The sequence below is a fragment of the Pongo pygmaeus genome, chromosome 11, assembly GCF_028885625.2.
Source record: "Pongo pygmaeus isolate AG05252 chromosome 11, NHGRI_mPonPyg2-v2.0_pri, whole genome shotgun sequence".
Classification (NCBI taxonomy): Eukaryota; Metazoa; Chordata; class Mammalia; order Primates; family Hominidae; genus Pongo; species Pongo pygmaeus.
In genome coordinates, this window is record NC_072384.2 from 118874917 (window position 1) to 118888275 (window position 13359).

At 58.9% G+C, this 13359-nt stretch overlaps 1 protein-coding gene across 3 annotated transcripts; it reads left to right on the top strand.

The window, feature by feature from the left end:
- Positions 1-831: 831 nt before the first annotated feature.
- Positions 832-8345, top strand: CTDSP1 (CTD small phosphatase 1). Of its 3 annotated transcripts, none has more exons than XM_054478530.2 (7): positions 832-913; positions 3992-4140; positions 4541-4642; positions 4779-4835; positions 5459-5551; positions 5656-5841; positions 6709-8345. In XM_054478530.2, the coding sequence occupies exons 1-7, from the start codon at positions 847-849 to the stop codon at positions 6835-6837; spliced, it is 783 nt and encodes a 260-aa protein (XP_054334505.1). In that variant the 5' UTR covers positions 832-846; the 3' UTR covers positions 6838-8345. The 3 variants fall into 3 exon arrangements, with proteins under 3 accessions (XP_054334505.1, XP_054334504.1, XP_063504019.1); XM_054478529.2 differs by lacking the exon at positions 832-913 and adding an exon at positions 2058-2589; XM_063647949.1 differs by lacking the exon at positions 832-913 and adding an exon at positions 2229-2589 and having other exon boundaries at positions 5656-8345.
- The last annotated feature ends 5014 nt before the right edge of the window (positions 8346-13359 follow it).

The following is a 13359-nucleotide window of genomic DNA, read 5'->3' on the forward strand; positions in this document are numbered from 1 at the left end:
TGCCAGACAGCACTTTGCTGAATCCCGTTCCTGCCCCTCCCCGTTTCTGACTTGTGGCCCCAATGATTTTATTTTTCCTGGGGTGCGAATGATAAAACAGACAAAAAACAGAGTGCATAAAGCGATCTCCACCTGTAGAGAGAGAGAGCAGCTAGGTGTAGACAACCCCCACAGTGAGGACACTCGAAGGGCCCCCCTCCCCCCACGCAATCCTGGCCTCTCGACTCACTCCGTAACTAACTACCCGCCCCGAGGCGTGGGGAGAAAAGTCCAGGGCTCCAGGCAGAAGGCGCGGCTACCTCTGCCGCCTTGGGAGCCTGGGAGGAGGAGTTAGGTCTCCCTGGGAAAAGAACTGCACGGGCAACGGCTTGAAGTGGCGATAGGATGGGGTGGAGGAGGTGGGGGATTCCTGAGAAATCCTGTGAGCTCAGGATGGCGCGTCTGGGAATGGTGGGTGTGGGGACAGCCAACCAGGTTCCAGCCCCCTTCACAGAGGGAGAGGAAGGCGCGCCACCCAACCCAGGCCAAGGGCGAGGCCACAACTCCACTCAGTCCCTCGCCACACGCTTCCTTTTCGGGTCATGAGGGCCCCACATCCGGAGATAAAGCCGAGGCCCCACCCAGGGGGCCGGACCGCAGGGGAGACAGATGTCCCGCTCTCAGGCTGGAATCCCGCCTTTGCCCTTGCCGGTAGACCCGGGGCACGTCGCTTCTTGAAGCTCAGTTTTCTCATCTGTGAAATGGGATAAGGAGGCCGTTCTAAGGGGTAAATGAGATTAGGGGGCGCAGCCAGAGCAGACCTGGGAGAGCGCCAGCAGCGCGTGGCGATCACGGTGATGAAGCGCAATGGTGGCCGCCCCGTGGGCTACCCAGGAGCAGGAAGAGGGCCGAGGGATCCAGCCCGGGGGCCGGGGTATCAGTCCCCGACAGTCCCCTCCCGCCCCTACTCCCAGCCTCAGCGCACGAAGCCGCCGCGCCTTCTGGCAGTCGCCGCTCCCCTCCCTTCCCCTCCCTGCCCCCGCGCGGGGCCTCCCCTCCCCGGCTCCCCCTCGGCAGGGCCTGGCGGACGTGCGCCGCGTCGCACCCGGCGGCCGGACGGGACAAGACGCGCCCGCCCCACCCCGCCACGGAGGCCCGCGGGAGAGGGGGAGGGGAGGAAGTGCCGAGGCGTGTTTGTCGGGCTTGGCGTTATTAATTTTTAAATGGTGAACTTACAAAATAGTAACGACGAGTGAAAAGAACTTCATAAACGAGGAAAAAGACCAACCCGCAGACCCACGGCGCGCACCACGGAGGGGCTTCCAGCGAGAAGACAGGGACCTCCGTTCCCAAGTGCCCAGCACTGCGCCACAGGCCGGGTGGAACGGGCCTTGAGGGCCTCTGGTTTGAGGTCCCCACGGTCGGGCTTTGGGCCCACCGCGTGCGGCGCCGTGCTGGGCTCCTAGGATCGGCAGCGAGTCCAGTGACCCCCACCGCACCCCCAGTAATCACAGGGCGGCCGGCGACCGCAGGCAGGGGAGGGGGTCTGGGAAGGCCCCTGGAGAAGGTGGCATTTTCTTAAGGTCGGTGGAATTTGGCTACGCGAAAGGAACAGCGCGTACGAAAACTTCAAGCGCGAACGCGCGGTGCCCGTGCGCGGCGGGTGGACATGCGGGGCCCCGCGTGGGGCCGTGGGGAGAAGTCGGCAGGGGGCTTTCCCAGGGCAAGGAGTTGGAATTTCACGCCCTACACACCGGGGGCACCTCGCCCTGGGGCTGCGGGGGGCGGCGACCGTCCCATTCAAGAGCGTGATTCTGAGGTTTGCATAGCTGTTTCGGGCCAGCAAAGCCTTCGCTGGCTCATGAAGTCCTTGCGAGGTGATCTCTACGACCACCAGACAGGAGAGAAGACCCATTTTACAGATGAGGTAGCGCTATCTCCAAGTCCTCAACGAGGAAACCAAGAAGCCTCTAGTCCCGGGTCCTCAGAAAACGCAGAGGTGGAGCCGCGCCGCACTCGGGCACTCCCCGGCGTGGGCGCTCCGGGCGGGCGGGCCTTGGCCCAGGGCGCTCGGCGGCCTGGAACGGTGAGCCGGGTGCCGGGCCTGCCACGCAGCCGCAGAGGCTCAGCCCCGCCAGCGGGCGGCAGGAAGGGAAGCGACGCCCCCTGGAGCGCGGCAGGAACCCGGCCCGGCCCGCCTCCCAGTCCGCCTAGCCGCGCCGGTCCCAGAAGTGGCGAAAGCCGCAGCCGAGTCCAGGTCACGCCGAAGCCGTTGCCCTTTTAAGGGGGAGCCTTGAAACGGCGCCTGGGTTCCATGTTTGCATCCGCCTCGCGGGGAGGAAACTCCATGTTGTAACAAAGTTTCCTCCGCGCCCCCTCCCTCCCCCTCCCCCCTAGAACCTGGCTCCCCTCCCCTCCGAAGCTTGCGGGGATCCCTCCCTCCCACCCCTCCCCTCCCCCCCGCGCCCCGATTCCGGCCCCAGCCGGGGGGGAGGCCGGGCGCCCGGGCCAGAGTCCGGCCGGAGCGGAGCGCGCCCGGCCCCATGGACAGCTCGGCCGTCATTACTCAGATCAGCAAGGAGGAGGCTCGGGGCCCGCTGCGGGGCAAAGGTACCGGGGCTGCGGGGAGGGGGCCGAAGCCGGGGCGCCGTGGGAGGAGAGAAGGGGCCGGGATCTTCCCCAGGGGAGCCGCCGCCGCCGCCCCGGGCGGCCGCCTCAGCCGTGCCCGAAGCTCCCAGCCCGAGAGGGAGCAGGGAGAGAGTTTGAACTCAAAGGAGGCTCAGAGACGCGGGGCGGGGCCTGGCGCCTTTGGGGCGCTCCTGTCCGCTCGAGGTGAGGAAACTGAGGCAGGAATAGAGAGGGAACTTCTTCGGGGGTTTCCTGGCTGGCATTGCGTGGTGCATGGGCGCCCCCCACCCCCATTGGCGCCAATGGGGCTGGGAGATGGGGGAGCTGAGGAGGGCGCCTATGGGCCACCCGCTGAGACTCCGCCCCACCCCTCCCCGGGCTGCGGTCTGGTAGGGTCTTGGGAGGGGGCGCCGAGGTGACAGCGGGCTGGGGAGGCTTGGAGGGATCTCCCGCCAACACACAGCCACGTTCCCACAAACTTCGCGTCACGCGTGGAGACGCCGACCCCCTCGGAAGCACAGAGAGGACGGCCAGCACTTCCAAGAGTCGCCTGGCGCCCGCGGGGAGAGTCGTGCGCCTAGTGGGCACGCACCACCCGCAAAGCCTCGCCACCCCGACGAGGCTGCGTCCTCCAGCGTGGCTGGGCCGGGGTGGGGGTCTGTCTGCTCCTCCTTTTCCCCGTGTGGACCTCAGGACCTGGACGCTGCCCCCAGGTCTGCCCACCCTCCCCTGGGCCTGGCTGCCCCGGAGCTGAGGGCAAGGTGGAAAGGCTAGTTGCAGGGGGCCGGAGGGGGATGGGGTGGGAGGGGTATCTGTCAATCAGGCCGCCGCTGCTGGGCTCCAGGTCGGAGGTCTGGGTGGGGCGGGGCAAACAGATGGCCACTGGACACTGGCCCCAGGCCGCGGGACTGCACCCCTGCCTCTGGGCCCAGCCGCAGTGAGGACTTCGTACCCACGGGGGTGGAGAGGATGAGGGAGGGCAGGGGTGGACTGCCCTGGGTCCCAGGCCCTGGCTGTCCTGAGCAGGGGTGCTCAGGTAAGGTGGGGTCAGGAGGCACCGCAGTGGGGCTGATCAGCAGCAGTCATGGAGGCTGTGAGAGGCAGGGAGAGAGCACTCCAGGACCCCCTTCTCCAGGCCACGCACTTCCTCTGTGGGCGTCTTAATACCTGCTAGACCTACTTGTTGGGGAGCTGCAGGAGCCTTGGAGCAGATTGTGGGGCCCTGACAAGGGCATTTCAGAGAAAATCAGGAGCTGCTTTCGTGTGTCTGGATGAAGGGGCCACGGCAAGATCCCCCTGGCTCAGGGGTTCACACCTGGGCACACACGCAGGATTCTGCAGGCCAGTGTGCACCGAGCCTCCAACTTGCGCCTCCCTACTTCAGGTGACCAGAAGTCAGCAGCTTCCCAGAAGCCCCGAAGCCGGGGCATCCTCCACTCACTCTTCTGCTGTGTCTGCCGGGATGATGGGGAGGCCCTGCCTGCCCACAGCGGGGCGCCCCTGCTTGTGGAGGAGAATGGTGCCATCCCCAAGGTGCGTGGGGGCCAGGTGGGGCCGCGGGGGCACCTGGACTCAGTCTTCAGGGCTTTAGGGGAAGGGGCTCCTGACTGAGCTTTTCAGGATGGACTTGCAGACCTGCAAGGTGCAGAGCAGGAGGGTGGCAGCCTCCCCTGCCAGGCCCTGCCCACTGTGGGGAAACTGAATTCCCCCTCCTAAGTGGAAGCTTTTTTTACCTTGGTTTTCACAGAGGTCTCAGAGAGCCAGGAGGCCTACCCAAGCCCCAGAGCTGGCAGGGGCAAAGCTGGGAGGGGGGAAGTATCTGTCCCCGGGGCCCAGGGTTCTTCTGTAGAGGGCTAGGGGGAGAAACCTGCGTGGGAGGAAGGACCAGGCCTGGAGAGAGGCACCCCAGCCAGCCCCGCCCTCCCTACAACAGACCCCAGTCCAATACCTGCTCCCTGAGGCCAAGGCCCAGGACTCAGACAAGATCTGCGTGGTCATCGACCTGGACGAAACCCTGGTGCACAGCTCCTTCAAGGTGGGCCCTGCTCAACAGCCCTCAGCCCGGGTCTCGGGGTGGGGGGGTCCCCACCCTGGCCTGGGAGGGAGGTGTGTGCTGGACCCCATGCCCTAGGGCTCCTCCTCCAACTCCAGTAGCTCTTTTCTCCCCACAGCCAGTGAACAACGCGGACTTCATCATCCCTGTGGAGATTGATGGGGTGGTCCACCAGGTGAGGGCCAGGAAGAGGCAGCGGTGGGCTTGGCATCTGCCTCCAGACCCTAGGCTCTTCCCACCAATCTGGAGCACCTCGGATGGGAATTGGATACATGTGGAATGTCAGAGGCCCAGAGAGGGTGTGAGACTTGCCCCAAAGTCACACAGAACCTCAGGGGCTTGCGCTGACTCCAAGCCTGCAGAGTGGGCTCCTCCTCTAGGCCTCCCCGTGCTGTGCCCCCTCACCCCACCCTGCCCGGGACCCAGTTCAAGTAATTCAGGATAGGTTGTGTGCTGTCCAGCCTGTTCTCCATTACTTGGCTCGGGGACCGGTGCCCTGCAGCCTTGGGGTGAGGGGGCTGCCCCTGGACTCCTGCACTAGGCTGAGGCTGAGGCAGGGGAAGGGACTGGGAATTAGTGACCTCGTGAGGTAGGACTGGCCAGTGGAGTGGAAGTTTTGATCGTTTTCTGTGTGTTGGGGGCGGGGGCAGTTTCCCCAGCAGTGGTCAGGGTAGCTGGCCAAGCGGAGCCTGCAGGCCCAGCCTCCTTCCTGTGTGCCTCTGCCCATGCCCTGCCAGCCCTCGGCCACCCCCACACTGCCCCACTGCCCCGCAGCCCCCTCACTGGCCCACCCCCCAGGTCTACGTGTTGAAGCGGCCTCACGTGGATGAGTTCCTGCAGCGAATGGGCGAGCTCTTTGAATGTGTGCTGTTCACTGCTAGCCTTGCCAAGGTGAGCCCCACAGGGGTCCCAGGGCAACCCTGCCCTCCCACCTGCCTCCCGCATGCAGCCCAAGGAACCTGCGGACCCCAGGATGACCCACCTCCTGCTCCCAGTACGCAGACCCAGTAGCTGACCTGCTGGACAAATGGGGGGCCTTCCGGGCCCGGCTGTTTCGAGAGTCCTGCGTCTTCCACCGGGGGAACTACGTGAAGGACCTGAGCCGGTTGGGCCGAGACCTGCGGCGGGTGCTCATCCTGGACAACTCGCCTGCCTCCTATGTCTTCCATCCAGACAATGCTGTGAGTGAGGGCTGGACTGGGACTGGGACAGGAGCTGAGACCCAGGGAGGGGTCAGTCCATTCGGGCCACCTTGGCCTCCTGGATCCCCAGTTGGGGGGTGGGTGCCCTCCCAGTCCTTCATGCGTTCAGTTGCCTGTGCCTGCCGCCCACTCCCCTCGTCTACCTGCCCTGCAGCTGTGTGGTCTTTTCCCCTCACACACAGCAGAGCGTCTGCCATGCACAGGGGCCCCCACAAGGCAACGGAGTTTGGAAAGTTTCAACTTTTCGAATTGCCAGTTGGCCTACTGATGGCCCACAGAATTAATTTAGTGGGTTCTGATTGGGAATTTTAACAAAATGAAATAGAATAGAAAATATCCGGTCGGGTGCGGTGGCTCATGCCTGTAATCCCAGCACTTTGGGAAGCTGAGGTGGGCAGGTAGCTGAGCCCAGTAGTTCAAGACCAGCCTTGGCAACATGGTGAAACCTTATGTCTACAAAAAATACAAAAACTAGCCAGGCGTGGTGGTGCATTCCTGGAGTCACACCTATGCAGAAGGCTGAGGTATCACTTGAGCCCTGGAGGCAGAGGCTGTGGTGAGCCAAGATTGTGCCACTGCACTCTAGCCTGGGCAACAGAGCAAGACCCTGCCTCAAAAAAAAAGTATCCGCGTGGTTTGCACAGATAAGGTTAAGAATCGTGAAGCTTTTGCATTGTTACGTTATAAATGTGTTTTCCTGGGGGTTGCTGTCAAAAAAGTTTGAACACTGTGGGTGAGGGGTTTTCAGAAACTGCATGATCTGAGTAGTGGCTACATAGGGCTGGCCTGGAAATTCTGCACCCAGGACCACCTGCCCCCCTCATCTTCCTACACCCACTTCCCCAGGTACCGGTGGCCTCGTGGTTTGACAACATGAGTGACACAGAGCTCCACGACCTCCTCCCCTTCTTCGAGCAACTCAGCCGCGTGGACGACGTGTACTCAGTGCTTAGGCAGCCGCGGCCAGGGAGCTAATGAGGGTGATGGGGCCAGGACCTGCCCCTGACCAATGATATCCACACCTCCTCCCAGGAAGACTGCCCAGGCCTTTGTTAGGAAAACCCATGGGCCACCGCCACACTCAGTGCCATGGGGAAGCGGGCGTCTCCCCCACCAGCCCCACCAGGTGGTGCAGGGGCAGCAGGCTGCACTGAGAACCGTGAGCTCCAGGCCCCGTGTCAGTGCCTTCAAACCTCCTCCCCCATTCTCAGGGGACCTGGGGGGCCCTGCCTGCTGCTCCCTTTTTCTATCTCTGTCCATGCTGCCATGTTTCTCTGCTGCCAAATTGGGCCTCTTGGCCCCTTCCGGTTCTGCTTCCTGGGGGCAGGGTTCTTGCCTTGGACCCCCAGTCTGGGAACGGTGGACATCAAGTGCCTTGCATAGAGCTCCCTCTTCCCCGCCCAGCTTTCCCAGGGGCTCAGCTCTAGGCTGGGAGGGGAGAACCAGCCCCTCCCCCTGCCCCACCTCCTCCCTTGGGACCGAGAGGGCCCCTACCAACCTCTGCCCCTGCCTTGGAGGGAGGGAAGGTCTGTTACCACTGGGGAAGGCAGCAGGAGTCTGTCCTTCAGGCCCCACAGTGCAGCTTCTCCAGGGCCGACAGCTGAGGGCTGCTCCCTGCATCATCCAAGCAATGACCTCAGACTTCTGCCAAGCCCTGGGGCTTGGCTCCCCCAGCTCTGAGCGTGGGGGCATAGGCAAGACCCCCCTTGTGGTGCCATATAAATATGTACATGTGTATATAGATTTTTAGGGAAAGGAGAGAGGGAAGGGTCAGGGTAGAGACACCCCTCCCTTGCCCCTTTCCTGGGCCCAGAAGTTGGGGGGAGGGAGGGAAAGGATTTTTACATTTTTTAAACTGCTATTTTCTGAATGGAACAAGCTGGGCCAAGGGGCCCCAGGCCCTGTCCTCTGTCCCTCACACCCCTTTGCTCCGTTCATTCATTCAAAAAAACATTTCTTGAGCACCTTCTGTGCCCAGCATAGGCTAGGCCCACTAGCTAAGTGTGTGGGGGGTCTCTACGCCAGCTCATCAGTGCCTCCTTGCCCACTCTTCACCGGTGCCTTTGGGGGATCTGTAGGAGGTGGGACCTTCTGTGGGGTTTGGGGATCTCCAGGAAGCCCGACCAAGCTGTCCCCTTCCCCTGTGCCAACCCATCCCCTACAGCCCCCTGCCTGATCCCCTGCTGGCTGGGGGCAGCTCCCAGGATATCCTGCCTTCCAACTCTTGTTTCTGAAGCCCCTCCTAACATGGCGATTCCGGAGGTCAAGGCCTTGGGCTCTCCCCAGGGTCTAACGGTTAAGGGGACCCACATACCAGTGCCAAGGGGGATGTCAAGTGGCGATGTCGTTGTGCTCCCCTCCCCCAGAGCCGGTGGGGGGGTCGAATATGGTTGGCCTGCATCAGGTGGCCTTCCCATTTAAGTGCCTTCTCTGTAACTGAGAGCCCCAGTGTGATGATAACTAAAGAGAAAGCCAGACCCCCATCCTGCTTCTGTGGTTCTTGCGGGGGACTTAAGCAAGTGGGGTGTGTGCCTTGCACCCGCGGCTGCCGTGGGCACCCCCGCTTCAGCACACCTGGAGGGCTGTTGGTGGAGGGAGGGGCTGCCCCGGCCCTCGACACTTAAGGTGGGAAGGGCAGCGTCAGAGCACAAATATGAGCCTCCAGGCTGTGCTCGTCTACGTCTCCCCGCCTCGGGGATGTGGTCTGCAAAATGGAGCTGTGCCCTCTTGGCAGGACTAATTAAGTGCCTGGACACAGACGACGGGATACTAGTAGCTGGAAAGCAAAATTCGAAGGCCTGGGTAGGGGCAGCCCTGGAATGCGGCGGGGGAGGGGGCGTGGCCTCTGCCCTGGAACGGGAGGGGCGGGGCTTGTGCGGCCCCGAAGGCAGAGGCAGGGGGCGGGGCGAGGCTCGGGGTGGAGGCTCCAGCGGCAGAACTTGTTGGCCTGGGTGCGGCGGGCTCCGGCGCCTGGCTCTGCCGGGCGGCCTGGGTGGGGCCGGCGCCGGGGCTCGGCCCCCCCGCCCCCCTGCGGCCTCTGGGCAGCCATTGGCCGCGACCCCGCCCCACTTCCCGCCCCGCCCCGCGTCCGGGAGGCACTTCCTTTGCGAAACCGCGCGGCCCCAGGCTCCAGCAGGAAATGCCCTCCCGCCGTCCCAAGCCAGCCTTTGCTTGCTTCCCACGCCAGCCGCTAGAGGCCTCCCTGTCCTCGCGGACGTAGGAACTCCCCGGGGGCTGGAAAGATGGGGCCCGCCTCACTCACCCCTTTCCCAGGGGTCGGGCGTTTCTGGAGCCCCCACCGCACACACCCAGGGAAGAAGGGGGAAATGCCAATCTCAAGTGTTGGTGCCTGCGCCCCAGCTCCACCTCCCCATCCTGTCTGCTCTCAACACCTTACCTTCTGAATCCAGCCCCCAGGCTGCCTCTTGGTGCCCCAGACGCTGATCGGTCCCCAAGTCTGTGTGAGGGGGAGTCAGCGCTGTGTGAAACCGCCCTTTGTCCTTCCACTACTTTTCTCTGGTAAAAAAAGATTCAAGAAGCACCCTGAAAAAACCTGCAGTTACCCTAGTCTCAGTTTTGGCCTGGGCTGGACCACAAGAGCCCTTGGCTATATAAATACCCAGTCCTCTCCGGTCTCTGCTCTCATCCTCGGGTCCTGCTCTTATTTCCTGCTCTCCATGCAAACACTGATCCTCCCAGATTTGCATCGCAGAGGCCAGATAAACACGCAAAGGAGCTCCAGACTTTGAGACCACAGTGAGGCTTCCCCACCACCACCTACACACCCTGTACCCACATGAAGTTCAAGTCAACCACAGGTATCGGGTGCGTACTGTGTGCCAGGCACCGTGCCAGGACCGGGCTGTGCCTCTGCTCTCAGGGAACTCACACCCTAGGGTGGAGAGAAAGAAACGTGAACAGATGGTCACTGCAATTCTGCAAATGCAGCACGGGAGAAGCATGGAAGGCGGGTGAGGACAGGGGACACCTAGCCCTACTTCGGCAGCCCTGGAGGATTGGAAAACACTCCCTGCAGGAGCGAGGCTCAGAGGAGTTTGGAAATGAGGAAATGAGGCCCCAGAATGCAGGAGGGGGTAGATTATGCAGATCTATGGCCAGACCAAGGGAGTGGCCTTTCTTTTTTTCTTTTTTTTTTTTTTTTTTGAGACGAGGTCGCTGTCTCCCAGGCTAGTGTGCAAAAGCATGATCATGGCTCACTGCAGCCTCAACCTCCTGGGCTCAAGCCATCCTCCCACTTCAGCCTGTAGGAGTATCTGGGACTACAGGCATGCACCACCACGCCTGGCTAATTTTTAAATTGTTTTTGTGGAGATGGGTTCTTACTATGTTGTGTCCAGGCTGGTCTGGAACTTCTAGGCTCAAGCGATCCTCCCACCTCAGCTTCTGAAAGTCCTGGGATTGCAGGTGTGAGCCGCCGCACCTGGCTGGGAGTAGCCTTTTTCTTGCAGGCAGAGGGTGCCTTTGAGGAACCCTGAGCAGGAGTGAGCTGTGCTGAAACCTGGCAGCTGCACGTTGGAAGCTAAATTAGGCGTACAAGGATCCAAGACCCTATTGGGAGACCACAGGCGTGGTCCCAAACATGGAGGATGAAGACCTGAACTTAGGCAGAATAAAGAGGAAAGGAAGGGGCCGGGTGCAGTAGCTCACACCTGTAATCCCAGCACTTTGGGAGGCCGAGGCGGGCAGATTGCCTGAGCTCGGGAGTTCAAAACCAGCCTGGGCAAAATGGCGAAAACCCATCTCTACTAAAAAAAAAAAAAAAAAAAAAATTAGCCTGGCGTGGTGGCAGGCGCCTGTAATTCCAGCTACTCAGGAGGCTGAGGCAGGAGAACCACTTGAACCCGGGAGGCGGAGCTTGCAGTGAGCCGAGATCACACCACTGTACTCCAGCCTGGGCGACAGAGCAAGACTGTCTTTAAAAAAAAAGAGGAAAGGAAGGAGGGATGGATGTGACATAGGAGATAAACTTGGCAGGAAGTGGTGGCTAGCTGGCCCTGGGGGCAGGAGTGGAGGAGTTGGAGGAAGGTGATATCTTCTGGCTTTGGAGATGTCAGATGTGAAAATGTCTCTACTAGAGCCTGGTGTGGGGCAGAGATTCCCTGTTTGCTTGTAACACACACACACACACACACAATCACTCCAGAGGATATAGGGAAACAGGCCTGTAAACTGGTGCAACCTCCTTGGAAAGTAATTTGAGACTATCCATATGTATATAATTTTTTTTTTTTTGAGACAGTCTCGCTCTGTCACCCAGGCTAGAGAGCAGTGACCTTCGTTTACTGCAACCTCCACCACGTGGGTTCAAGCGATTCTCCTGCCTCAGCCTCCTGAGTAGCTGGGACTACAGGTGTCCACCATCACACCTGGCTAATTTTTTGTATTTTTAGTAGAGACAGGGTTTCACCATGTTGGCCAGGCTGGTCTGAAACTCAAACCTGACCTTGTGATCCACCCGCCTTGGCCTCCCAAAGCACCGGGATAACGGGTGTGAGCCACCACACCTGGCCAAAAATATTTTTTTTAATGCAGACAACTTTTTTTTTTTTTTGTACAGAGTCTGGCTCTGTCGCCCAGGCTGGAGTGCCATGGCATGATCTCGGCTCACTGCAAGCTCCGCCTCCCGGATTCTCGCCATTCTCCTGCCTCAGCCTCCCGAGTAGGTGGGACTACAGGCACCCACCACCGCGCCCGGCTAATTTTTTGTATTTTTAGTAGAGATGGGGTTCCACCGTGTTAACCAAGATGGTCTCGATCTCCTGACCTCGTGATCCACCTGCCTCAGCCTCCCAAAGTGCTGGGATTACAGGCATGCGCCACTGGCCCATTGTATCATTTTTAAAAATTTGTTTTATTTAAAAAAAATAGGTCCAGGTGTGGTGGCACATGCCTGTAATTCCAGTAATCCCAGCACTTTGGGAGGCCGAGGCGGGTGGAACACCTGAAGTCAGGAGTTCAAGACCAGCCAGACTAACGTGGTGAAACCCTGTCTCTACTAAATACAAAAAAAAAACTAAAAAAATAAAAAATTAGCTGAGTGTGGTGGCGCATACCTGTAATCCCAGCTACTTCAGGAGGCTGAGGCAGGAGAATTGCTTGAAACCGGGTGGCAGAGGTTGCAGTGAGCCGAGATCCTGCCATTGCACTCCAGCCTGGGCAAAACAAGAGCGAAACACTGTCTTAAAAATAAATATAATGAAATAGAGACTGGGTCTCACTATGTTGCCCAGGCTGGTCTCGAACTCCTGGGCTCAAGTGATCCACCCACCTCAGCCTCCTAAAGTGCGGTGATTACAGTCTTGAGCCACTGCACTCAGCCCATTGTATCATTTGTAATAGCAAAACACTTAATATAAGTGTCCACCAATAAAGAACTGGTTAAATACATTTTGTTATTGAATACCACGTAGTCATGAAAACTATGAGGAGGAACTATACAAGCTGATATAGAATGATCTCCAAGAGATACTGTTAAATGGAACAAGGCAAGATTCATAACAATGATGGTGTACTCCTATTAAGGCAAAATATAAAAATAGACACAAATATAAATATATACTTTCACTTACTCTGAGAAGATAATTGTGGCTAATCCTGGGGAGTGAGATTCACCTAATGTATAAGAGACACATTTTATTACATATCTGTTTGTAATTTGAATTATTTTACCAGGTACATTTATTAAATTTTATTTTATTTACTTATTTTTTTTTGAGACAGAGTTTCACTCTTATTGCCCAGGATGGAGTGCAGTGGTACGATCTTGGCTCACTGCAACTTCTGCCTTCTGTGTTCAAGTGATTCTTCTGCCTCAGCCTCCCGAGTACTGGGATTACAGGCACCTGACACCACACCCAGCTAATTTTTTGTATTTTTAGTAGAGGCGGGGTTTCACCATGTTGGCCAGGCTGGTCTCGAACTCCCGACCTCAGGTGACCTGCCTGCCTTGGCCTCCCAAAGTGCTGGGATTACAGGCATAAGCCACCGCGCTCCGCCTTATTCAATTTTAAAAATAAAAATAGGCTGGTTGTGGTGGCTCACACCTGTAATTCCAGCACTTTGGGAGGCCGAGGCAGGTGGATCACAAGAAGAATCGCTTGAACCTGTGAGACAGAGCAGAGCCAAGATCATGCCACTGCACTCCATCCTGAGCAACACAGCGAGACTCTGTCTCAAAAAAACCAAATAAATAAAAAATAAAAATACAAAGAGTTCAAATTTAAAACACACTCACTCAGCTTCCTAAATATAATAACCAAGATAGAAATAATAAATTCCGTCAGGCACGGTAGCTCACCCCTGTAATCCCAGCACTTTGGGAGGCCGAGGCAGGCAGATCACTTGAGGTCGGCAATTTGAGAGCAGCCTGGCCAACATGGTGAAACCCCGTCTCTACTAAAAATAACAAACATTAGCTGGGCGTTGTGGCACACGTCTGTAATCCCAGTTACTTAGGAATTGAGGCAAGAGAACCAC